Here is a 24,761-nt window from a genome sequence, read left to right as displayed (position 1 = left end):
GTGGTAAAATTTGTTTTGTTTTTTTGACTAGCATAAACAATAATTAGGCTATATGTTCTCTATTTCACCTAATAAATGTCTCATTACAAATAAGATTAAATAAGACAAATTTTACCCTGCTTTTTTGTTTTTATTAATCTTGAGATAATCCTTGTTAAGTTTTATATTCATCGGTGTAAATTCAATCAAAAACCTCTCTTTTTCTGTGGTGCTGAAATAATTAGAAAACGATATAGTTGCTATTATGGAGAGTAAAACAAAAAAGCAAGGCCTTTTATTATTTTGTTTATTTGTATTGGGGAATATATCATTCTGAGCTACGCATGTCCTATGGTCCTAACCAGCCATTAATCTGTAGTAGTAGTTCTTCAAGCAAGAGCCACTGTGCGGCGCTGCAGTATTACAGGCGAGCTTTTCACACGCGGAAGTGAATTATACACTTCTCGGAAGTTGTCTATGTGACCGTCATATCATAAGGGCAGACATTTTGGCCAATGTAAACGGCAATTTTGCAAGATTTTTTTGGAAAACATTAAATAAACTGTGTCCGCTTCAACAATTTCTTTGTGCTTTTACACTCATATTTCACCACAATCATGTGGTATGAGATATTGCCCGGTTTTGCTATTATGACAGTTTGTCTGATCATTCCTGGTGTTGCAACTGCTCAAATCCAGAAGTTCACAAACGGTGGAAAGGTGAGCGATGATGATGAACAATGTTTTGTCACTCTCTAGTCATTGAGTATATGCTTTAGTGAATCTTTTAATAGTTAGAAACGTTTGTTCTATCCTGACATTTGACAGAAAATTCTGTATGCCCTTGTGATGTCTGCAACACTTCATCCACTTGTTCTTTAACTCATAGGAAAAGCGGCTTGCACGGGCTCCCTATCACTGGTATTTGATGGAGAGAGACAAGAGAGTGTCTGGAAGTGGTGAACATTACCGACCCAAGGTAAAAAAAAATAAAAAAACCTAACAAAAAAAATTGTATTGTGTAAATATGTATCAGTATTGCAATATGCTCACCAAACAGGTGTTGTAATTTTTTCTGTTTTGTTGTTTTTTTCACAGGGACTTGAAAACATCAAGTGAAGAGCCACCCAGATGAAACTGAAATGTACATTTTGTCCAGCCGTCTATTAAAATTCTGTCTTTAAATTATTAATTTGCTTGCTGTTGTCATCTTTTTTTCTTTCATATTTGAAATAGTTTCATAAGAGTTGTTACATTGTTCTGTTTTGATGCTGATCCACTGCGGTGTGAATATACATTTCAATGATTGTTTTGCATGGTTTACAGTATTAGATTTATGGAACGGGATCAGATTTGATTCCTTAACCCAATTAACTTTGATTTTTAGTTATGTGATGCCAGAATTCAAGTGGCACATTAAAAACATCTAAGTAAATACCATTTTGTTTCTTCACCGGTTACTCCAGTTTAATGATCCAGTTAAAATAGTGCATGGTCCAATCTTTGCAGTTTTAAGAGAGCGTCTACACACATTCTACATAATATATATATACTCCACTCCACAGTCTACAAAATGTGCAAAGTACTTAAAATAATTATAATTGATCAATTTAAATGCATCTACAGAATGCTTGAAAGTATAAGTAGTACACGTAATGTGCATAAATGGCTTGTAATATGTTTAAGTAATAAACAGGCTGCACAGAGTCCTTTGACAGCTTCAAATGGAGTCTCAGTAGACAATATACAGTATGAGATGCAATAAGCAGACAAATTGTACTTTAGAAGAAACACTTATTTTGTAAAGAGAATCATCTATGCTTTTTACATCCATTTAAAGTCCAGTGGAGACTATAAAAATGACAAACAAAAAGCAAGCAAGCACACATTACATATTCATTTCCAAACCACATTATTACAGCACTCTTTGTGGCTCTTACTGTCAGATAATTGTGACTTCCAGGCCTGGAAAAGTCATAAAAATGACTATTGTGAATGTGCATTTCCAGTTAAGCTCAGCTCTACTAAAAAATCTCATTGTGTATATATCGTTATTTGTAAATGCAATCTTAGATAAAACCCAATTTTTAAAAATCCTTATCCAGTAGCTCACATGAGTTATAGAAATGTATTGGTCAAATAATAATGGGAACTTTGACTTTTATTACAGGGACATTTCCCTTTGAGCAGAAGTAACAAACTTCACTACAGTTGAAAGACAAATATTGTACTTTTTACTCCACAACAATTCTGTCAAGGTCCTTGAGCTGAAAGTAGTAACGTTACTCAGGGGTTGCATTTTGGTTGGAAAATAAAGTCGGTTTGACGTCAGCATCCTACGTCGGACAGATGTTGGATTTTGGTTGGAAATAATGGTTTCTGATGTCAACCCCGATTTTCATTTTCAACCACAATACGTCTGTCCAACGTTGGAGATTAATGTCAATCTGGTGTTGGATTCTGACATCAACCTGATTTTCATTTTCAACATTGGGTTTGGTCTTCTAAATGCAAATTTTGTCATTGTTTTGGAGGACACTAGCTTATAGATAACAGTATGGCTAACATATTCATACTAAAAGCCAAAAAAACATTAAATAGGGCACTATTTGAGGTAACAGCCATTTGGGTGTCCGAAACCATTGTGGACGTTATTGAGCGCACTAATTCAATCCCACTACTGGAACTGTGTTCTAGAAATAAATGTGATATTGATATGAGGGTAGGCAGGCAGGCATAGATTCAGAGGCATAAAGTACTGTAAGTAATACATACAACAATGCAACAACAATAATAAAACGATGCATTGACATATACTTTTTACTTTTGATACTTAAGTAGGCCTACTTTTAAAAACAAGTAACTCTGTAATTTTACTTAAGTAAAAATCGGTCTTTACAATTTTTACTTGTAACGGAGTAATATTTGACCAGTAGTATCTGTACTTTTACTCAAGTGCGGAAGTTGTGTACTTTGTCCACCTCTGATATTATATACTTCCTATGTTGCCATGTAAAAGTTTATATGGGTGGTTAATAATACTCTAAATGCACTACATATACTCAACTTAAATTAAATAATTCTTAAGAAAATGAATAGTGTCAAAGTACAGATCTTATAAACAAAGACTATAGTTTAACTAACCTCACAAGGTTAACACAGGGTTATTTATTACAAAAAAAAAGTAAATTCTCATAGTTAATGAAAGTTCCAGCATGACAGTGGATCACATGACCATTCTGTTTATTTAGATGCAAAAAAAACCAAACATCACATTAAGGGTTTTGCAGTGGGTAATCATTTGAGTTCTACTTGTCACAATTTATTCCTTGCTTGTAATTAAAAATAATATTACACAACAATATTAATTCTCAAGCCTCTCACTGTTACACAGGAGGATGTCCAAGTAGAGAAAAAAATTATTTCAGTAAAATCTGTCTTAATCATTTTTTTTGTTTGTTTAAAAAGAAAAAAGGACAAACAAACTGAAAATATAATTCTGCAGGACAGTCTACTTCTCATCTTTGCCTTTAGTTTTTCTGTAAACCATTTCTCTGAAGCTTGAAAGGATTTTGCTTTCCCTCTTTCTCCTTTCCTCTTGGTTAAAGGATGCAAGCGCTCTCTTCTCATCAGCACTATAGATCTGGTTTTCCTTTCTCAGACGCACAGCCTCCATACGCCGATGTCTGAGGGAATAGTAGCATATAAAAATGTCATCTTTTCATCTTGTCACCTATTATAAAAGTGTCATCTTTTTAAAGGTATAAACTACCATTCAAAAGTTTGGGGTCGGTAATTAAGTTGTTCAAGTTTTATTACATTTATTTAATACCAATACATTTAAAACAGTATTATTGTGAAATATTTTTTTTCTATTGTAATTTTTTTTAAATGTACTTCATTCCTGTAAAGGCAAAGCTGAGTTTTCAGCATCATTACTCCAGTCTTCAGTGTCACATGATGCTTCAGAAATCCTTCTAATATGATGATTTGGTGCTAAAGCAACAATTCTTATTATTTTCAATGTTGAAAACGGTTGCGCTGCTTCATTTTTATTTATTTTTTGTGTGGAAACTATGATACATTTTGTCAGGATTTTTTTAAATAGAAAGCTCAAAAGAACAGAATTCGTTTGAAATAGAAATCTTTGTAACATTATACATGTACACTTTTGATCAACTGAATGATTCCTTGCTAAATAAAAGTATTAATTTCTTTAAAAAAAAACTGACCCCAAACTATTGAACGATAATGTATGTAGGTAAATGTATAAAAGCTTCATACCTGCTTCCACTCATGACAAAGCCAGATTTTTCAAACTCCGCAATCTCATCACTAGTCAAGCCGATTTCACCTCTTCTCGGAATACGTTTTCCTGCTTTGACAAACTCTGCCATGGCAGCACCTTCACCTGGTAGCAAAGCGTGGCCAAAACTATGGACAAAATGATAGGGCAGAAACATTCAGGATCAAACATGATATAAAAACAGCGACTGTTATAATTAAGCAACAAAGTGAAGGAGGAATCAAATGCTTACTCTAAAGGTTTATCATCTTGTGACAGATGAGTGAGAGGAGCTTCAGGTCCAACAACATTTTCTCCAACACCAGTCTTCTCCACCCATGAGATTTCATTGACATCCTCTTCTTCTTCCTCTGAATGTTCACTGCTAGAGCTACTGGACTCCTTGTGATTCTTCTTCGCCTTCTTCTTCTTTGACTTCTTCCTGTGTGGAGAAAATCATGCAACTGTATAAAATGATTCAAGCCTTGCTGATTCAGTACACTTACTACAAACGAAAACACGATTCTTACTTTTTACTTTTCTTCTTTTTTTTCTTCTTTTTCATCTCTTCTGCAAAACAAGCAAGAAAACATTTCATGTAATCGTACATATCATAAGATTAACACGCTTTAGAACAAAAATGTATGCCCCAAACCTTCTGAATCACTTTCTGACTCGCTGTCCTCTGAGTGCTTCCTGTTTTTCCTCTTCTTTGATTTCTTCTTCTTCTTCTTTTTCTTTTTCTTCTTTTCCTCTGTGGGCATGAAATCAGTCATTTAGATTATTTATTCAACAACTTCCAGGTCACGTTCAGTAAACATGCTATAATGCAAAAACGCATTGTGCGCCACTGAGATTTTAAAGAATCACTTACCCTCTGAACTTGAATCAGAGCTGCTGTTCTTCACGTCCTCTTCTACAGGAGTGTGTTCGTCTGAGCTATTACAAGAGATCAGAAGAAAATGTTGAAGCACATGGAGTATATGACGAATATTACTGTGAATACACTATTTAAAGGTTTTAACTAAATTCTTGCTATTGTGAAAAGGTATTACATAACTGATGACAGCTTAGTGACAATGAAGTGCAGATGTGGCTGGCATGAGTGTCAAAATAAAGGCGCATCTTAAAAATGTATCTACATTTTTTTGTGTTGCATTGATTTATCATATCATCATTTGATTGATTGATTGACACCTATAATGCTTAATGACACGGATATTAAAACAGTATAGACAGTAAATAATGACATGCGGTATTCAATATGTACTCACTCAGGTTCTCTGACTCTTGGAGAATATCCCCAGACCTCAGGACATCCCAGTTCACCAATTCTCTCGCGTTCCTGCAGACGCCTTGATAGAGAAAACAGAAGGAGAATAAATGCGACCGCCTTTGTATGTTACTACAACATTTTCTTACACAAGTGTAGAGAACATATGTGTCTAACCTTGCGATGAAGGCGTCTTGTCTCTGTCGTTGGGCATCATCTCTCTTATCATAGTAATCGGATCTTGATCCAGCACCGTGTTCTCTGTCTCTCTGATCTGACCAATTTATCCGATCTCTTTCCCTTGACCTCGAGCGACTGCGAGAGCCGCCAAATCGAAACCGGTTTCTGTTCCTGTCTTTATCGATGTATCGCGATTTGTGGTCGTCTTCATGGTCGTTTCTGTGGTTCTTCAGCCCTCGGTTCTCCGGGGAGCGGCTGTTGGAGCGGCTGTCTCGGCGTCTCTTCGGGCTCACGGGGCCTGAATATTTTACGTCCAGCTCCGGCATTACTATAATCTGTTTTATTAACTTTGACGTGTTAATTTAAGTATTACTTTCTTATATAATGTTAGGTCAAAAACGTCGTGTTAATTACATTTTGTTGTAATGTCGCAGTTCACCAAGAACTAGCAAAGCTATTCTAGCTAACGTAGATCCGCGAACAGCGATTTCAAGTTCTTTACCTACTGAGGCAAAAAAAACTTTTTTTTTAATATAAATTATGGTTGTGTTGAGACTCACCACGAAACCTGTGAATAACTTAAACGCGGACCATGGGACCAAAATTGCGTCTTTGCTTGTGTTTACGTTTCCGTTACGCTAAATTCTTCTATCATGAAGAATTGTGAGAAGACACACGCAATATCGCCCCCTGGAGACCTGGAAGGTGCGCATCTGGACAAAATAGCACTCCAATCTGTTCCCCTTTTAATGACTGGGAAATGCATGTTGATTTAATCATTTGTCCTTACAAGTATGATGACTATGACATATATATCTGGGTTACCTTATAGTGTATTTGACAGGATGGAAGCTTTGCTACATGTGAAAAAATATTTATTTCGTGGAAAAAAATGAACAGACCTGTGTGTTCTCCATATTTTTATTCCAAATTGCATTTTTTTTTAAGCACCTGACAGCAGTGTCTGAACGTTTATCTATGCTGTTTTATTCTGTTCACTGAGAATTTTAGTTTGAATACAATTATTTTAATATAAGAACAAGGTTTTTGAAACCAACACAAAACTGCTGCTAGACAGAATAAGCATTTTTGTGATTTGGACTTTTGACTCAAAAGCTGAGTTACTGAGAGATATACGCCTGGTGCAAACGTACCCTCTCTGAGATTGTTAATACTGTAATAAAACGTTTACACACTATATAAGCCTATTGTAAGCTACTTTATTGTCAATAAAGGACTTTGTAACTTTTTATTATTATTAAAATAATAGTATTAATATAATAATAAATGAAGTTTTATGTAACAAAGTTCAGGAGGAGTACGTTCAGGTAATCAACCAATCAGCACAAGAGGAAGCCGGTATAAATAAAGCCTTTCCTCACCTCTGTCTCATGTCAAGTTTCACAGCATCCCTCCACCACCCCATCACCTCACTCTCGGCTGGTTTCTATCCCAGTAAAAAGGGGGAGTACTCTGGGTTCGGGCCAAATTCCGAGCTCGGAGCCCTCCCCCGGACAGCATGCCAAATACGCTTAAAATACTACATCTGATTTCATGTACGTGTGAACTCATGAATAATAATATGATTATTTTATATAGTACCTTTCTACAGACTCAAAACCGAAAATATAAACATACTTGGTTATTTTATTTACAAAATGAGACTAGTAAAAAACTCTTGTATAACACTAACCTGAAAAATTATATTAGTCTAGTAATTTTAAGCCAAAATGGGCGTCAACCTTGAACAAGTTGCAACAGAAGCAAACTCAACTGATTTTGTATCCTCAATATGTCCTGAGTAAGGAAAAAAAAGCCCCGAAGAATCCCATTAGAGGAAAGTTTCGAAAAAGACCCAAATTTCTCAAGTGAATAGGGCAAAAATGTTAACCTTTAGATATCACCATGAAAATTACTGAGTTGATTACTTACATCAAGACAAACAAAAAATGTATTACAAGTTTTTTTGAAATTGTTTGTTAACATGGACAAACGGTGCATAATCTAATTACGTATATGTGCTAATTTGCATAAATACCACAACAGATCTAAACGTTGGGTATAGCCAGGTGAAAATGTCTTGTTGAATCTTGTTGACAAATAACAGTAAAATACTTAATGTTAAGGTCTGAATGGAACCCATACCCATGAACATTAATACATAGAGGCAGGAAGATGTACATTAGAAACCAGCCTTTATTAATTATCATTGCAGAGATGGGGTTTGGGGATGGGTCCGTGGGACTGTTTCTGGGGATTCACTTTTTATTTTACCTACCTTTTGTCTTCTGCATTCTCCTTACCATTGTCTCCTGTTCTTCCCTCAGACTCGTCACCCAGAAACAGTCCCACGGACCCATCCCCAAACCCCATCTCTTAATAATTAATAAAGGCTGGTTTCTAAAGTACTTCTTCCTGCCTCTGTGTATTGATGCTCATGGGTAGCCGTAATGGGTTCCATTCAGACCTTAAAATGAATTATTTTACTGTTATGTGTCAACAAGATTCAACAAGACATTTTCACCTGGCTATACCCAACGTTTAGATCTGTTGTGGTATTTATGCAAATTGGCACGTAATTAGATTATGCACCGTTTGTCCATATTAACAAACAATTAAAAAAAACTTGGAATACATTTTTTGTTTGTCTTGATGTAAGTAATCAACTCAGTAATTTTCATGGTGGGTTACATTTTTTTATTTTAACTAAAGGTTAAAAAATGTGCCCTATTAACTTGAGAAAAATAATGAATAGGTCTTTTTCGAAACTTTCCCCTAATGGGATTCTTCGGGGCTTTTTTTCCCCTCCTTCGTTCCCTCAGGACATATTGAGGATATAAAATCAGTTGAGTTTGCTTCTGTTGCAATTTGTTCAACCTTTTTTCATAAAATGACTGGACTATATGGAAACATTTTCAAATACGGGGGAAAAAACCTGAAACAACAATGTAAAACTCCTAAAGCTTTTCAAATGGAGTTTTCCCTATTTTGCATATATTCTTAATCTTTCTTCTCTATATTATTGCATCATGCATTTGTATATTTGTACGTGTGTAAATACAAGTAACGTTTAAGAAAAATCGTCTTGCCTTGTCTCATTAACATTCATCACGCGTATGTTGTGGCAGACTGTCGCGCGCGACTCCTGTCGGCTGGTGGAGACGATAGCGCGAGACTCGTTCATCTCACACAAGGAACTCGAGCTCCGTTGTGTTGTCCACGGCAACCGACTCTGTCATTATTGTTTCTCAGCAAAGGGAATCGTGGATTTTAACTGGTCGCTTTGCAGGTATATGATTTTGAGAATTGAATCCCGAGATTGTGGTAGATTAAAACTTAAATTAATCTTATTTTAGTTACATACGCGTTGTTCTGCATCATATAGACAGATAGGCCGCGCGCTGCCGCCAAACCAGGAAGGAGGGTTGCATTGAGCCATTTGTTTTTGTTTTCACACTGACCGCTGCACACCGGTGTCCTTCCAGTTCTGAGTGCTATCATCAAAAAGCTGTGGGCTCACAGGAACAATATTTTGATTAATCACGTCAAACTTGTAAAAAGCATTAGTTTAATTTTACTTTTCAAGCCGCATGTCTTTATGCTTGTCTTTTGTTGCTGTACAATTAGCCAGCTAGCGTGCCTTCGATTCTCGTGCTTTTGCAGCTATCATATTATGCTGCCGTGAATTTAGAAACAAAATATAGTTTTATCGAACTTTTAAAGTATGTTTATAACGACATAACAATATGAGAAAAAATAATTTATGAAAATATGATTTATTTTCCATTGCCAGACAGGTGAAATATGTCTAAGAGGATATCTCTTGCATACTTGACAGCACAATGTAGAATGCTGTGCATAGTTCATTTAATTACATTTTAAGATGTTTTATAATATATTTAATTTGTTATTAATACTAATCTTTTCAAAATGTTAAATTAAAGTACATACAATTTTATTATTCCCTTTTCCTCACAGGCATGTCGAAACTAAAGCTAATATCTGCAGCGGACACTCAGTATCCAGCATCACTGTTGAAGTCCATCAATGATGAGCGACACAGTGGTTTATTCTGTGACATCACCATAATCGTGCAAGACCGCAAGTTCAAGGCACACAAATGTGTGCTGTCTGCCTCGAGTACCTATTTCCGCCAACTTCTCTCCGTTGCTGGAACAGTTGTAGAGCTGAACTTCATCAAGGCAGACATATTCGATGTGATTTTGAACTACATGTACACTTCAAAAATCTACAGGGTTCGATCTGACAGACTTGAGGATCTCATCAACGCTGGTAAAAATTTAGGCGTGGCGTTCATAGCCAATTTAGGAACGCCTCTCGCACAAGTCAAGGGATTACCCGGTCTGTCCAAAGAAAGTGACAACAACTGTGTCAATTCCTCTGAGAAAAATGAGACTGGAGCCGAGAATATGCCAATTATTACTGAGACTTTCTCACTGTCTGCTGAAGAGTTCAACATGGCAGCTGGTAATGCAGAAAAGGAAATGGACTCGGATGATGATGTTCTTTTTGTCTCAAAAACAGAGGCCCCGCAAGCTCAAAAGTCCAAGATATCCGATGTTAATGACACCGAAGGAGAACCAGAGGCTAAAAAAAAAAAAAACCCCACAAATGAGGAAGGAATTGCCTCTAAAGATTCAACAGCCCAAGTTGGTAATGACAAGCTTCCTTCTGAAAAAAACACATCTCTTCAAAATAACCTTGAGCCCCAACCAGATGTTGTCCTCCTCTCGAACCCAGAAACCAGTAGCAGTATTCTCACTTCACCAGTAAAAACGAGCTCACACAGTGAGCCCACAACCCCATCTTGCGTGAACAGCCTCTCTTCAGACGCTCATAGCACCTCGCTGCCTCTAGACAACAACGAAATACTTGGTGTCCAAAAGAAAAAGGTCCTTCTAGAGCTATCGCCTGATCATCCCGGAAAAATCAGACTGTCGGATGTAAGGCCGACATATAGCACCAATAATGGACCAAACCCTGCAATAAACATGGTCCCAGTAGTGTCGGCGAAAAAGACGATAACGTTAGACAAAGCCTCGGAAATCGATTCGCTATCGCCGGGTTGTAAAGTATATGCCAACATTGGTGAAAACACCTACGACATCGTTCCAGTAAAAGAGGATGCCGGGGAGGGAGTGGCTCCCGGTAGGAAATTGCAGATGCCACACGATTCTCCCGACATGACCAATAACTCGCCTCAAAGAAAGAAAAAATCAAAGCTGGATCAGGAGGATCACTATGAACTGATCATGGATGGAAAGACCTTTTATGTGTGCATTGTGTGCAAGCGTCCCTATGTGTGCCTGACGAGCCTCAGGCGGCACTTTAACACTCACTCGTGGGAACGAAAGTATCCGTGCCATTACTGCAGCAAGGTTTTTGCCCTGGCCGAGTACAGAACCAAACATGAAATCACGCACACAGGCGAAAGACGATACCAGTGTTTACTGTGCAGTGAAATGTTTCTCAATTATCAGATTTTGTCCACCCACTGCAAGCAAATGCACAACCAAGATCCTTCGGGAAGGAAAGAGAAAGATGACTCTTGCAACAACTTGTATCGTCTGTTGCCTTGTAAAACGTTGCAGTTCAAACCATATTCCTTTGTGTCCGAGGAGTCGGGGGGGATTCCGGTGATCAATGAAGATGGGATTGTCCAACATGTAAACCCTGACAAAGAGCACTTTACCAACCAGCCACTTCCATCTAGCCAAAGCAAAGCACTGAGCTGGGATGACATCTTTGTAGAATCCGAAGCACAAAACAGACCAATGGCTCACGTTCGACCAGGACCACGGCCTGTCGACCAAATAAATGCCGAAACGAACGAATTTGAGTTTGTTATACCAGAGACGTACTGAGCATGCTTGTTCACTCCTCTGGCTTAGGTGCCTTGTTCATTTGTTCGTGTTTAAGTTTGAGGTGCAGGTGATCTTGGTTCTCTGGAAACTCAACTCCAGTATCCATCAACTTAAAATTGTTTCAAGGTGCTTTAATGTATATTTAGAATAATTTGTTACTTAGCACTGGATGACAGGTCAGTTTCACAGTCCATTATTGAATCGTAATAATTCTTCGTCAGGTAATATGACAAAGTAGATAATACACATTTTATGTACAGCTACATTAGATCTGTGTAGAGCTGACCTGTTCCCTTTTATGTTCTGGACAGTACAACCATGTTGGATATAATTAGTAGGGTTCAAGTACAGACTATTGCAATTTCTTACAGTTATTATTTTCTTACAGTTATGTAACTTTAATGTGTAAATGCTTTTTGTGTTTCATAAATCATAATTCCAAAATCAAATGTAACAGTGAAATCATCATCACACTAAATTATTCGGTAACACTTTATTTTAAGGTGATGTAGTTACATGTTGCTACATGTACTTACTATAGTAATAACAGTATTTATGCATAATTAAGTAACTAACCCTAAACCAAGCCCTAACCCTAATATTACTCAGTACTTATTTGAGTAAGTACAATTTAGTACAGTGTAACTTCGTCACCTTTAAATAAAGTGTATCCAATTATTCCTTTCATTTTCAGTTTCATTTCAAAGAAACAACGCTAACATTGTTTGAATTTTCTTGTCGGCTTCTTATTGTAGTTTTTATATAATTGTTTGGTATTAGATAGATCAGTGTTAATGGCAGGTTCTGGTCCTGCAGTGAGAAATGGTTTGAATGTTTGTATTTATAGTTTTTGTTGATTGTCAACAGTTTTTAAGAAGGATGGAGTAAATATATGAAATGGTGATGTCATCTGTCCATTAATTATGTTTTGAGGTTGTTTATTTATATTACATTATGAACATTGGGACCTGAAGAGAAATATTCATACCTCGTCCGGGCATGTCTAGAGAAACAAGATGCTGAAATGACCAGGGTATAAAGGGTAATGTTGGTAATACAAAGGACCTCTCTTTTTCTGTTGAATATTTTGTATATACATATATATCATTTTTACAATTATTTTTTCAGCATAGTTTTATAATTATTTAGCTTTGTGGGCTGTGAGAAGAATCTGTGAATACAAAGAGATTCCTTCAGTCAGAACTAGTGATCTAACACCGTAATCATGTATTGTACATAATAGTACTAAAGGCCTTCATTTTAACAGTTTCTTCTCTTTTGTAAACTATTTATTATTAGGTCTTAGTGTGATAGAATGAAATAAAACTTTGAAGAACATACACATGTATTTCTTTTATTTATAAGGGCATTGTGAAATTGATTAGTATTTTCCAGTATGATAACCACCAGTCACTGATATAAGCATTCCTGCCATTCTATTATCAGAGTGGATCTTGTCGACGATCACAAAGCACTAGTTCATGATAATAATCTGTTATGTGCAGGTTCCACATTATGCGGGATAAAATGGATTCAATGGTCAAATGCCGGTGGACATATTTGGAAATGCATATGTGATAAGAAGAAAAAAAAAAAATCTATTCCAGTTGAACTATCAGTCTTTCATTTTAAGATTTTAACATCAAAGGTAAACAATGCTTTCATGTAACATATAGCATGTGGCTGTAGAATAATCACCAGTTGCACTTAAACATCAACCAGTCATAAAATAGTTGAGTTTGTCATAATATCTCTACTCACTTCAGTAAAGGACAAAGTTATTGATATAAATCAAGCACATCAAGTACAATGTATTGAATTGACACTCACAGTGAACACAAACGGATAAAAAGGAGAACACTATAAGTCTTACGACTCAATTACGAGAAGGCGGTTCGATTGTTCGGTTTATGTACAGCATTGCACACACACACACTGATATCATATTTGCAATGTGAAGAGACTTTTTGTAGTTTAGATCCATGTACATTTATACAATGGTTACTCCTTTTTTACATTCGGTAAGACCTGTCATTTCTAGACAGAAACGACGGCAGCACAAAAGTGGCAGATGAATTAGAGAAGTACAGATTTTGAAAGTCCTCCCATTCTTGTAAGAGCTTATTAAAGGATATTTTTGTCATGAAAGATTATTTGAATTTGTGACATGATTGTGTACTTGACGTAATGCAATAGAAACACCACATATTACAGGTTAGATCTTTGATCCTAATGAAGCACTCAGGACAAAAAAATAAGATTCAGCCTAAAAATGTTCTATACAATCTAGCTGCCTGAAACAGTTACAAATAACTCAAGTTATTACGTAAAACTGCGTGAATACAGTAAATTCTAAAGACAATAAAGTGCAAATCAATTGCAAGATAAGATACGAGACTCATCCTCGTGCTGAGGGAGCAGAGGCGAGGCAAAACACTTTGGGCCACTTTGGAAGGGAGAAGTTCACATTATGGACTTACTCAGAGGAATCACATGTAGGAGACCCACAGAGGTTACTTATAAGAGGAAGAGGCTGCGAACCAAGTGAAGCTGTACCGGAAGCGGACACACATTTTAAGGCTTATCTGTGAACAGTCTTGATCTCATAGTCAGGCTAGTTGTTATAGTCCTCCTGGATTGAGGCTATATAACATGAACATTTTACACATCAGGTTTGTTGACTTCAGAGAATCTTGTAGGGGTTTAATGTTGCATATTACATTTGCTGTTTTGGTGATGAATACCTGTGGTTAATGCTGTAGTCTCTCTATACTTAACCTGCCGCACAGGTGAGCCTCTTCTGCAAAGGTTGTTTATTCAGAACAATGATTGTTCAATGAGGTGGTACACTATCCAAAAATACCCAATGCCAGTTCTCTCTTGGCAGAAAAATGTCTTCCTCAGACTGGTCCCTTAGGGGCTGTATGGTGGGGGCTTCTCATCAGGTGGGTAATAAGGAGGAGAATAACGAGGTGGGATCATATTTGGCCATATGTGACTGGCTCCAGACTGGGAATCGTCAGACAGACCTGAAGAGTCAGGAAACAAGCTGGCACCCTGTAAAGACACATTAGCAGATGACATGTTATTAGCATACACACACAAAACATATAAAAGTAAAATCTATAAGGCCCTCAGTCAACTGTAAAAAACAATCCAGCCTCTTCAGAAAATTTGGACTAAACCACTCAATTCATATGAATTAGTTATGAATATGAATTACGATCTCTTTATGAACTTTTTGAAGTGTCAAACTGGTAGTTGCGTAGCTGTCAACGGAGGGAGAAAGCTCTCAGATTTCATCAAAAACATCTATGTGTTCCGAAGATGAAAAAAAAGTCTTGCAGGTTTGGAACGACATGAGGGTGAGTAAATGATGAAATTTTTTTCATTTTTGAAAAAACCTTTAATAAATATTATATACATTGTTTATTTGCATACAATTATTTAAAAATGTAAAAATAATTAATTGCACTAAGGTCGCTAAGTAAACTTGATAACTGACAGGCATAAGAAATAAAATTATATATATATATATACACTCACCTAAAGGATTATTAGGAACACCATACTAATACTGTGTTTGACCCCCTTTCGCCTTCAGAACTGCCTTAATTCTACGTGGCATTGATTCAACAAGGTGCTGAAAGCATTCTTTAGAAATGTTGGCCCATATTGATAGGATAGCATCTTGCAGTTGATGGAGATTTGTGGGATGCACATCCAGGGCACGAAGCTCCCATTCCACCACATCCCAAAGATGCTCTATTGGGTTGAGATCTGGTGACTGTGGGGGCCATTTTAGTACAGTGAACTCATTGTCATGTTCAAGAAACCAATTTGAAATGATTCGAGCTTTGTGACATGGTGCATTATCCTGCTGGAAGTAGCCATCAGAGGATGGGTACATGGTGGTCATAAAGGGATGGACATGGTCAGAAACAATGCTCAGGTAGGCCGTGGCATTTAAACGATGCCCAATTAGCACTAAAGGGCCTAAAGTGTGCAAAGAAAACATCCCCCACACCATTACACCACCACCACCAGCCTGCACAGTGGTAACAAGGCATGATGGATCCATGTTCTCATTCTGTTTACGCCAAATTCTGACTCTACCATCTGAATGTCTCAACAGAAATCGAGACTCATCAGACCAGGCAACATTTTTCCAGTCTTCAACTGTCCAATTTTGGTGAGCTCGTGCAAATTGTAGCCTCTTTTTCCTATTTGTAGTGGAGATGAGTGGTACCCGGTGGGGTCTTCTGCTGTTGTAGCCCATCCGCCTCAAGGTTGCGCGTGTTGTGGCTTCACAAATGCTTTGCTGCATACCTCGGTTGTAACGAGTGGTTATTTCAGTCAAAGTTGCTCTTCTATCAGCTTGAATCAGTCGGCCCATTCTCCTCTGACCTCTAGCATCAAAGGCATTTTCGCCCACAGGACTGCCGCATACTGGATGTTTTTACCTTTTCACACCATTCTTTGTAAACCCTAGAAATGGTTGTGCGTGAAAATCCCAGTAACTGAGCAGATTGTGAAATACTCAGACCAGCCCGTCTGGCACCAACAACCATGCCACACTCAAAATTGCTTAACCCTCAGACGGTCTTCGTTTCGGAGTCACATCCTGGGCCTTCCCGATCAGAAGTGAGAATTCTGAGAATTTTTGAGTTTTTGTCAATTTCCCATTCATTTCCTATGGGTCGGTCATTTTTGACCGAAGACCAAAATCGTTACAATTTTTTTTACGACCACTTCGCATGCTCGGATCATGACCTCAATTGTTTTTTGTATTCACATACCTAATGCCATAAAAGTCACCAAGTTTCATAACATTCCGATGAAGCTGTGATTTTTAGAAATTCAAAACAGAAAATTGTTCAGTCAGAAATGACAGAGGACCGTCTGAGGGTTAAATCACCTTTCTTTCCCATTCTGACATTCAGTTTGGAGTTCAGGAGATTGTCTTGACCAGGACCACACCCCTAAATGCATTGAAGCAACTGCCATGTGATTGGTTGATTAGATAATTGCATTAATGAGAAATTGAACAGGTGTTCCTAATAATCCTTTAGGTGAGTGTATATATATATATATATATATATGTGTGTGTGTGTGTGTGTGTGTGCCCGCTAAAGCATGAAACGCAGCGTGGGCTGACAGCACAAAGTGAATGCGATTACCTGAAGGTCATAGGCAGTGTATGGAGGTAAGCAGGGGGCAGTGTTGTAAAAAGAGTTGTTGGAGGTGGTGGGGCCAGGAGTCTCTCGGGGTGGAGGAATAGGGAGAGGTTCTGGCTCACAGGAATCTGGTTCTGCTGGCATCTTCAAAAAACAGAGGCTCAATGAATGTCACAGGTTCTCAGAAATCATACAAAATGCTATACTATATGGACAAAAGTATTGGGACACCTGACCATTACACCTACAGGGACTTTAATGACATTGCATTCTAAATACATTGACATTAATATGGAGTTGATCCCCCTTTGCAGCTATTACAGCTTTCACTCTACTGGGAAGGCTTTCCACAAGATTTTCGAGTGTTTCTGTAGGAAACGTTTGCCAATTCATCCAGTAGAGCATTTGTGAGGTAAGGTGCTGATGTTGGACGAGAAGGCCTAGCTCGCAATCTCCGTTCCAGTTCATCCCAAAGGTGTTGGATGGGGTTAAGGTCAGGGCTCTGTGCGGGCCCGTCAAGTTATTTTACACCAAACTCCAACCATGTCTTTATGGACTTTGCTTTATGCACTGGGGCACAGTCATGCTGGGGTAGACAAGAGCCTTCCCACAAAGCTGGAAGCATTGTGCAAAAACTCTTGGTACAATAAGATTTCCCTTCAGTGGAAGTAAGCAGCCTAGCCAAACCCCTGAAAACAGCCAATATCTCTCCTCCACCAATCTTTACATTGGAATAATGCAGTCAGGAAGATAGCGTTCTCCTGGCACCCACCAAACTCAAACTCTCTCATCAAACTGCCAAATGGAGAAGCGTGATAAGTCACTCCACAGCGTGTTTCCACTGCTCTAGAGTCCATTGGTGGCGTGCTTTACACCACTTCATCTGACACTTGGCATTGTACTTGGTGATGCGAGGCTTGCATGCAGCCGCTCAGCCACGGAAACCCATAATAATTAAGATTTGTGTTCCAATACTTTTGACAATATAGTGTATATAAGTTGTTTGCACTGCATTTCAATCTCACCATATCCTTGAAGCCCCCCAGCACTGCGGCAGTGATGATGCCCAGAAACAGAGCTATGATGTTGAGGATAGTAGCAGACCACAGCAGGTGGTAAAGGTGCACAACATCCTGGCAGCTCTGCACCTCTGTGTACTCATGGTACCCTCCTCGCAGTTCAACTCGACTGAGATGGTGAGGAGAAGAAACATATTATAACAAGACATTCATGACATAAATAAGACACATATTGGTGAGAGGCAGAGCAACAAAAGAGGTAAAGCATGACAGAACAGTGACTCATGCAAAAGAATAGAACAAAACTATCTGCATACCAGTGCACATCACTCTTAAGAAGAGCATGAAATGGATAAATATATCCAATCTTCTTATTTAATCTCACTGTCATCAAAGACTCTTTACATGTAAACCTAAAGTATTGCTGTCTCTCCTCACCTGTGAAACAGGAACCAGAGAACACTGAATCTTAGTTCTTTTCATTTCATCAGTAAAGTAACTGTACATAAAGTACAGCGACTGTATGCAGCCACACTTAGTACTTTAACAACAACAAATAATGGGCTGTCAATGTCATTGAGAGGCTAAAAGTGGAAAGACCTACTTCCAAATCATGGAGGATTTCCTAAATTTTTTCAAAACATCTTTATTCTGAAGTCCCATAAGAGGATGCTCTCTGAAACATAAATAAACACAAATGTTCTTTCGAACAGAGCTGAATTTCAGGGATAGAAGCACACACCATACAAGCAAATATAAACCAGAACTTAACCAAGGTAAAACAAAGCATAGTAGTTGTTTTTTAATAAATCCGCTTGTTTGGAGAAAATATTCTAGGAGGGATGTATCCAAATGGGACTCGCTCACACACACATACTTGCCACAGTTGTAAAGGTCGCAGCAGTAGCAGGTGTTGCTCTTCACACGCAGGTTACAGGAGACCCGAGATGCAGTTTGACAGTGGACCTGCAAGACAGATGTGTTTTCTAAACGGGATCCCACTATACTAGTACATAATAATCATTCAGATGCTTGTAAGTTGGTGAAAGCACTTCTCTCAGGTTGGCGACTCACATCCAAATCAAACGCAGTCCCACTGGAGTAATATTCACATCGGCCAGCATATACAGGTCTGAGGTCCTTTGAAAGAACAACATCAGTATGCCATGACAGAGCTTTCACTGCAATGTTTATCTGAAGAAATGCATTTTACCAAAAAATGGTGTGGAAGCACTTACTATATGTCTTGCAGCAAAAACGCCATCCACTATAGCACAACAGAAGGCTGCCACCACACCGAAGCTGATGAAGACAATGGAGGCCACCAGCTGTAAGCAGAACAGCAATGTCAACCCATTCACCTGCTGTAGTAGCTCAATGCACGTGCATTCACACCTGGGCACTACTATCTAAGATTTTCTTATACTGTAGATACATATTGAAGTGGTTTGTATAAGATCTTATAGATGCGTATATTATGGGACAAGGAGAGGGTCTGCTTGGATTTTTCCTTAGTGCCACTTAACTTCACTGATTTATCTGCCTTATCACAACCAGACATTTGGACACCAGTCACACAATTCTGCCTGTAATCTAGAGAAGTGGTTTTCAAACTGTGGGTCGCGACCCACTTGTGGGTCACACAGTGAGAAAAGGTAGGTCGCACAAAGGCACTTAGCTGCAGCTAAATTTACGTTACGATGAGTGAAACAAAACCAGTCCGATTAATGACCAAACGACTATGAGTTTTAGCGCCCGCCAAAGTGTTATTTGATCGCTGAGTAATGTAGATGAACTGCTGCGCTTGTGACAAAGTCACAGTGCATGTTTAACTGAAAGAACGAGCAGAGAGAGTACTCGGTCGCGCGCGCGCACTCTCTCTCTCTTCGGAGCCAGGCGAAAGTGTAAAAAAGACTTCACCGTCTCCAAACTAAGCGCTGTCCTGCTCTCTCTGTCCTGGGAAAGCGTCCCAGACATTCAGCTGACATAAAACAACACTTTAATTAAACGAAAAAAAAAACTATCCAGTGATGAAATGTTTTCTGTGTTGACACAAATCTTGGATGTCTATGTCCTAACTGCTGGGATAATCACACAACGCGCATGACACGTCCAATTCGCGAACTAATGACTCCTTTGAACGATTCATTTTAATGAATGGACAACTGATCTTTCCAACAGTGAACTCAGGAGACGTTTGAATCAGTAACACTTTACAATAAAGTTCTATTTATTACATAAATTACATAAAAAGTACAGTTTGCTTACTCAAGCTTAAGCTTTAAAATAAATAAAACCCCTTGTTTTTTTTTTTGAAAACCATATGACTACATTTTTCCACACAGTGCTATCAAGAATCGATAAGAGAATCGTTAAAGAATCGGATCGATGATCAGAATCGTCAGTGGCATTATTATTATTGATAAAATCTTATCATTTCCCATCCCTATGTGAAGACGGTAAAATTATAATCAAACATTAAAGAACATACATGTTTTTAAAAGTTTTTTTAAGAGTTAAAAGTTTAAAATATTTTGCTAACATGAAGGCTTGTCACTGTCAGTCTTTTTACATCAGTGCAAAACTAGGGAATGCAGATTAAGACCATCAAGCATACATTGATTAATCCCATTGCATGTAGAAAAAAAAATGTGCGACCAAATCATGCTGGTGCGACCAACTGAGAAAGTTGGTAGCACCAGTGCAAGTGGGTCTTGAGATTGATTATACTTGTCTATGTGGGTCCTAGAACGAAAAAGTTTGGGAACCCCTGATCTAGAGCACTTTGCAGGACAACTTAACACATTTAATTGCCCATATCTGATTAAATAATGCCATTTTGAGTGTTATTCTTGATATAATCTAATATAAATCAATCCATCTTAAAATAATGAATTCTCTCCTAGAAAGAAGAAATTTTATAGAAATTAAAACTTTTGTTTCAAATAAATGCGGTTCTTTTGAACTTTCTATTAATCAAATAATCCTGAGAAAATTGTATCACAATTTAAACAAAAATATTAAGCAGCACAATTGTTTTCAACATTGATAATAATAAGAAATGTTTCTTGAGCATCAAATAGGGATATTATAATGATTTCTGAAGGATCATGTGACTCTGAAGACTGGTAATGATGCTGAAAATCCAGCTTTGCCATCACAACAATAGATTACATTTTAAAGTTTTATGAAATAGAAAACAGTTATTTTAAATTGTAATAATGTTGCACAATTGTACTTTATTTTTGATCAAATAAATTCAGCTTTGGTGAGCATGAGACTTGGTCACAAGAGATTATTTATATTGGAATTATACAATTTATGTTATCATTGTAACAATATGAGTGAAAAGTTGAATAAAGAATGATCATACATCTCATAATGTCTTAGTATTTGGTTTGTCTCCCTTTTGCTTTAATGACAGCAGCATGAACTCCACAAGCCTGGGTAAAACCTGATGATCATGTTCTCCAGCATGATTTGAAAATGATCTAAAGAGAATCTTGTGCTTTAAAGGAAACAAGAACATATGACCGTCTGTAGAAAATGATTTGACATGCTCAATTCTACAAATTTGCTTATTTGATTAGAGACCTAGAAATAGTTCAGAAACACCACGTTCAAAAACTAAAGATTGTTTATTTTCAGCAGTTATTATTCCTGTGTGTCTATGACCTGGCCAGCCATGCCATCCTCATGCATTCTTCATTTGGATTGTGGCACCTCCTATTCCCTCTGCACTGCAATGGCTTCTGAACATTCCTGCCTGGACATCCATCCCGCTCCCCTTACACTGAGCTATTTCTGGGTGCATCTCACCACAAGGCCTGCAACATGCCCTGCTATTCGAGCTCAAAACCATGAGCCCTTTCTGCCATTATGACATGACTAAAAACAAGCTGTTTGTGTGGGCATTTGGTTAAAAAAGTCAATTGGATGATGGAATGCACAAGCACAGAATCCAATATAAGCAGTGTAATGAAAGACTCCTTACCATCTGCCTCTTATTCTCTATCAAATGGGCACCAATGATTCCAAGAAAGGACCCGAAGCCGAGCTGAAAATATCACAGGGTGAAACTCTGTCACGATGCAAGTCTATGTAAAATATTAACCTATTTCAAAGTTTTAAAGGTAGATGACCTCACTCAATTACGCTCCCACATACAATCTCCCATTGCCACAAAGCCTTTTGTCTTTCTCCAAGCAGCAGTTAATTTTATGGTGTGTTCAATTGCCAAGTTAAGAGCTATATATGCAATCTGACCATGTTACTTGCATATAGTATTTCAAAACAGTCAGTCCCTGTGGAATACCAGGAAAACACCTGTTACATGTACAAAACATTCTGTAGTATTATTTAAGCTTGCATGTTTCTCCAAGAGTGTAGAACATAATGATACTTGCTGCTGAATAATAAATTGATGAGTTCACTCAGTTCAACCTTACAGTAATGAGGTAATGGCCAACGGTCACCATAATGGTGGGCCAAGAGAAAAATAATTAAACATGAGGCCTTTTCCTCCCCACAGTGCTTTACATCACAAACCCATTTATAGACCAATAGGGTGGTTTGCAGTCTGTTCAGCACACGGCTATGAACATTAGCAACATACTTACAATGACTCCTGGATAGTAACCACCAACAGTGATGTTTTGTGTCCTGGTGGTAGCGGCCAGACCAAAGATCAGTATGAGTATGGAGACAATTAGGAGCATCACTGTTACTATGATGGACTTTCTTTTCCTCCTCTTAAATGATCCTGAAAAAGACAATGGAGTTGGAAGATCCTACAGCACAACACGCCCTTCCCTTAGGCAACATTTTGTTACTCATTGTCTTATTTTAGGCACGTTTGTTTTGGGGTAATGCAAAGCAAAGAAATCAGTGTATATGACCTCTTGTATTTCTATAGTATCTACAGCTGCAAAGGCACCCAGAAACCCAGATAAATGTAGGTACTATGTGAAGTAATATTAGGGTTTTCTATCACTAAACAAAAGACATTTTAACTAGGTCGCATGCAAATAATATTCCACATATGTTTGTGAATTAACATTATCAATATCATATGTTCTATGAAAATGTTCTATCGACATTATTTGAGGACATCCGAGACACGTACACGTATGAATGTAGGTTACGGGACGCTTTCTCTGTGGAGCAAGCCTGTTCTAATAATTACTAGTATGAATAAACGTAGCTAATCAAATTTAAGCGAAAATACAAGCATGGATTGTGCTTCGTGAGACCATAATGGTCTGTAGACGCAGTGAATGCCATTGACCTTGTACTTACCCATCGCATCAGAGATAGGTATACCGCTGCCTTGCGCATTCAGCCCCGCTGGCATTGTAACGTCAGGGTCTGCAGCATTAGCTGCAGTAATTACTTCAAGTCAAAAACAAGAACGTAGCCAATGAGACAATGATGCCTTCCCTCTGAGTTAATGACTGGAAACTATTTTCTTGCCGTGGCATTCTCTGACACCATGCGTCGCTTTTCTTGCCGCTCTTCTCTCATCAGCATCTAAGTCTGTTGTTCTTGAATCTACTACCCTCATCCCTTCAGTAGAACGCCGCACGGAGCACAGCACTGCGCATGCGCAAGGCAGAACCCCTCGCTGTTTGAGTAGGGCAGGGGCAGTAGTGATTGGGAGTGCGACTCATGTTGATTCGGTTCTTTCGAACCGTTCGTTTCAGATAACTGGTTCAAAAAATAGATTATTTACGCCATGTCGTGGTCACTGGCATTCATAACACGCTTTTAAGTTTCCAGTGAAGTCAGGCATGAATTTCTGTTTGTAATAATTTCATGTTTCTTATCAATTTATTGCAGCCACGATTCACCTAATAAAAACCCACAAAAGTCTTTTAGAACGGAAATATAATTTGCACTCACAATAAACAATACTATGTACATATATCTTGGGAATGTTTGAATAAAATGCTATTTACCAATAATAATAAACATATTTTGTATAGCCTAATAAAACTGTAAAAAAAAGAAGAAAAAAAAAGAAGAAGAAGGTATTTCAGCCTTATCAGAAAATCTCATGGTTCACTTTTAAATGCTCTTATATCTCACTCATCGGCGTTTCATAAACACTTCGATACCTCGAGATTCAGATCCTATTCGTTATTCATTAAAAACATCGAACTCCAAAAGAACAACAAAAAGCTACATGAACAAGTTGCTGCTGTGTAGAGGAAATCGCTACATAATTCTACGTATATTTATCTTCTTACAGAAGAATTCGTGGAAGAATTATTATTTTACCTGCCTCAATAGCCTACACAAACAAATCAGAGGTGGACAAAGGCCTACACAACTTCCTTTGGCTATTTGAGTGAAAGTACAGATAATGGTAAAATATTACTCTGTTACAAGTAAAAGTTGTAAAGACCGATTTTTACTAAGTAAAAGTACTGAAGTAGGCTACTTGTTTTCAAAAGTAGGCCTATACTTAAGTATCAAAAGTAAAAAGTAAATGTCAATGCATGTTTTATTATTGTTGCATTGTTGTATGTAATACTTGTTACAGTACTACCTTATGTCTCTGAATCTATGCCTGCCTGCCTACCCTCATATCAATATCAAATTTATTTCTAGAACACAGTTCTAGCAGTGGGATTGAATGTGAGATTGAATAAGTGCACAATAACGTCCACAATGGTTTCGGAGGGGTCAGCCCTATGTTCCCACAGCCCTATGTTCCCACGGCCCTATGTTCCCACATTTCTACAAAAATAGTTTTTACTGAAAATGTGGAAAATTAGGCCCTATGTTCCCACAGCAACTATGTTCCCACAACCATATGTTCCCACAGCCCTATGTTCCCACAGTCCTATGTTCTCTCATTTAACTATGTCCCCTATGAAGGGTACATAGTGCTTGTGCTGGTACAGGGATAGCCCAATTACATCCCAGACAAGTCTCCCTCCTGTGAGGTGTAGGTTTAGGT

General features: G+C 37.9%; 4 protein-coding genes across 7 annotated transcripts; 2 read left to right on the top strand and 2 right to left on the bottom strand.

Annotated features, from left to right (window-relative positions):
• The first annotated feature begins 446 nt into the window (after nucleotides 1-446).
• Nucleotides 447-1,170, top strand: ndufa1 (NADH:ubiquinone oxidoreductase subunit A1). The gene is made up of 3 exons (XM_082177795.1): nucleotides 447-698; nucleotides 868-957; nucleotides 1,077-1,170. The coding sequence occupies exons 1-3, from the start codon at nucleotides 597-599 to the stop codon at nucleotides 1,095-1,097; spliced, it is 213 nt and encodes a 70-aa protein (XP_082033921.1). The 5' UTR covers nucleotides 447-596; the 3' UTR covers nucleotides 1,098-1,170.
• A 2,034-nt stretch (nucleotides 1,171-3,204) lies between these two features.
• nkap (NFKB activating protein) lies at nucleotides 3,205-6,366 on the bottom strand. The gene is made up of 8 exons (XM_082177794.1): nucleotides 5,714-6,366; nucleotides 5,538-5,618; nucleotides 5,138-5,202; nucleotides 4,919-5,017; nucleotides 4,794-4,833; nucleotides 4,517-4,705; nucleotides 4,263-4,412; nucleotides 3,205-3,664 (listed from the first exon to the last, which is right to left on the bottom strand). Exons 1-8 carry the CDS (start codon nucleotides 6,040-6,042, stop codon nucleotides 3,490-3,492), a joined length of 1,128 nt encoding a protein of 375 aa, XP_082033920.1. The 5' UTR covers nucleotides 6,043-6,366; the 3' UTR covers nucleotides 3,205-3,489.
• A 2,451-nt stretch (nucleotides 6,367-8,817) lies between these two features.
• Nucleotides 8,818-12,941, top strand: zbtb33 (zinc finger and BTB domain containing 33). Its single transcript, XM_082177790.1, is given in 5 exon segments — nucleotides 8,818-8,848; nucleotides 8,851-8,881; nucleotides 8,883-8,921; nucleotides 8,923-9,005; nucleotides 9,695-12,941. Coding segments are annotated over 5 exon segments (2,076 nt in total). The 5' UTR covers nucleotides 8,818-8,832; the 3' UTR covers nucleotides 11,602-12,941.
• tmem255a (transmembrane protein 255A) lies at nucleotides 12,425-23,404 on the bottom strand. 4 transcript variants are annotated; one of them, XR_014208134.1, is made up of 10 exons: nucleotides 23,096-23,404; nucleotides 22,417-22,559; nucleotides 21,792-21,854; nucleotides 19,036-19,125; nucleotides 18,872-18,937; nucleotides 18,402-18,763; nucleotides 17,804-17,966; nucleotides 16,782-16,922; nucleotides 14,037-14,658; nucleotides 12,425-14,004 (listed from the first exon to the last, which is right to left on the bottom strand). XR_014208134.1 is itself a non-coding variant. In XM_082177792.1 (10 exons), the coding sequence occupies exons 1-10, from the start codon at nucleotides 23,148-23,150 to the stop codon at nucleotides 14,515-14,517; spliced, it is 1,026 nt and encodes a 341-aa protein (XP_082033918.1). In that variant the 5' UTR covers nucleotides 23,151-23,401; the 3' UTR covers nucleotides 12,425-14,514. The 4 variants fall into 4 exon arrangements, 3 of the variants coding, with proteins under 3 accessions (XP_082033918.1, XP_082033917.1, XP_082033919.1); XM_082177792.1 differs by having other exon boundaries at nucleotides 12,425-14,658; nucleotides 18,402-18,473; nucleotides 18,675-18,763; nucleotides 23,096-23,401; XM_082177791.1 differs by having other exon boundaries at nucleotides 12,425-14,658.
• Nucleotides 23,405-24,761: the final 1,357 nt, after the last annotated feature.

The sequence above is a fragment of the Leuciscus leuciscus genome, assembly GCF_965113295.1.
Source record: "Leuciscus leuciscus genome assembly, chromosome: 8".
NCBI classification, from domain to species: domain Eukaryota; kingdom Metazoa; phylum Chordata; class Actinopteri; order Cypriniformes; family Leuciscidae; genus Leuciscus; species Leuciscus leuciscus.
This window is presented reverse-complemented; position numbering and strand designations above follow the sequence as displayed.

Excerpts from the sequence above, each read along its gene's own strand:
- ndufa1 (XM_082177795.1), top strand. The coding sequence starts at position 597 with ATGTGGTATGAGATATTGCCCGGTTTTGCTATTATGACAGTTTGTCTG. Across the intron at positions 699-867 it reads AGTTCACAAACGGTGGAAAG|GAAAAGCGGCTTGCACGGGC; the intron begins GTGAGCGATGAT and ends TTTAACTCATAG. Across the intron at positions 958-1,076 it reads GTGAACATTACCGACCCAAG|GGACTTGAAAACATCAAGTG; the intron begins GTAAAAAAAAAT and ends TTTTTTTCACAG.
- nkap (XM_082177794.1), bottom strand. The coding sequence starts at position 6,042 with ATGCCGGAGCTGGACGTAAAATATTCAGGCCCCGTGAGCCCGAAGAGA. Across the intron at positions 4,834-4,918 it reads GTCAGAAAGTGATTCAGAAG|AAGAGATGAAAAAGAAGAAA; the intron begins GTTTGGGGCATA and ends CTTGTTTTGCAG. Across the intron at positions 3,665-4,262 it reads TTTGTCATGAGTGGAAGCAG|ACATCGGCGTATGGAGGCTG; the intron begins GTATGAAGCTTT and ends CTATTCCCTCAG.
- tmem255a (XM_082177791.1), bottom strand. The coding sequence starts at position 23,150 with ATGCCAGCGGGGCTGAATGCGCAAGGCAGCGGTATACCTATCTCTGAT. Across the intron at positions 22,560-23,095 it reads ACCTATCTCTGATGCGATGG|GATCATTTAAGAGGAGGAAA; the intron begins GTAAGTACAAGG and ends TGTCTTTTTCAG. Across the intron at positions 19,126-21,791 it reads TAGAGAATAAGAGGCAGATG|CTGGTGGCCTCCATTGTCTT; the intron begins GTAAGGAGTCTT and ends TTCTGCTTACAG.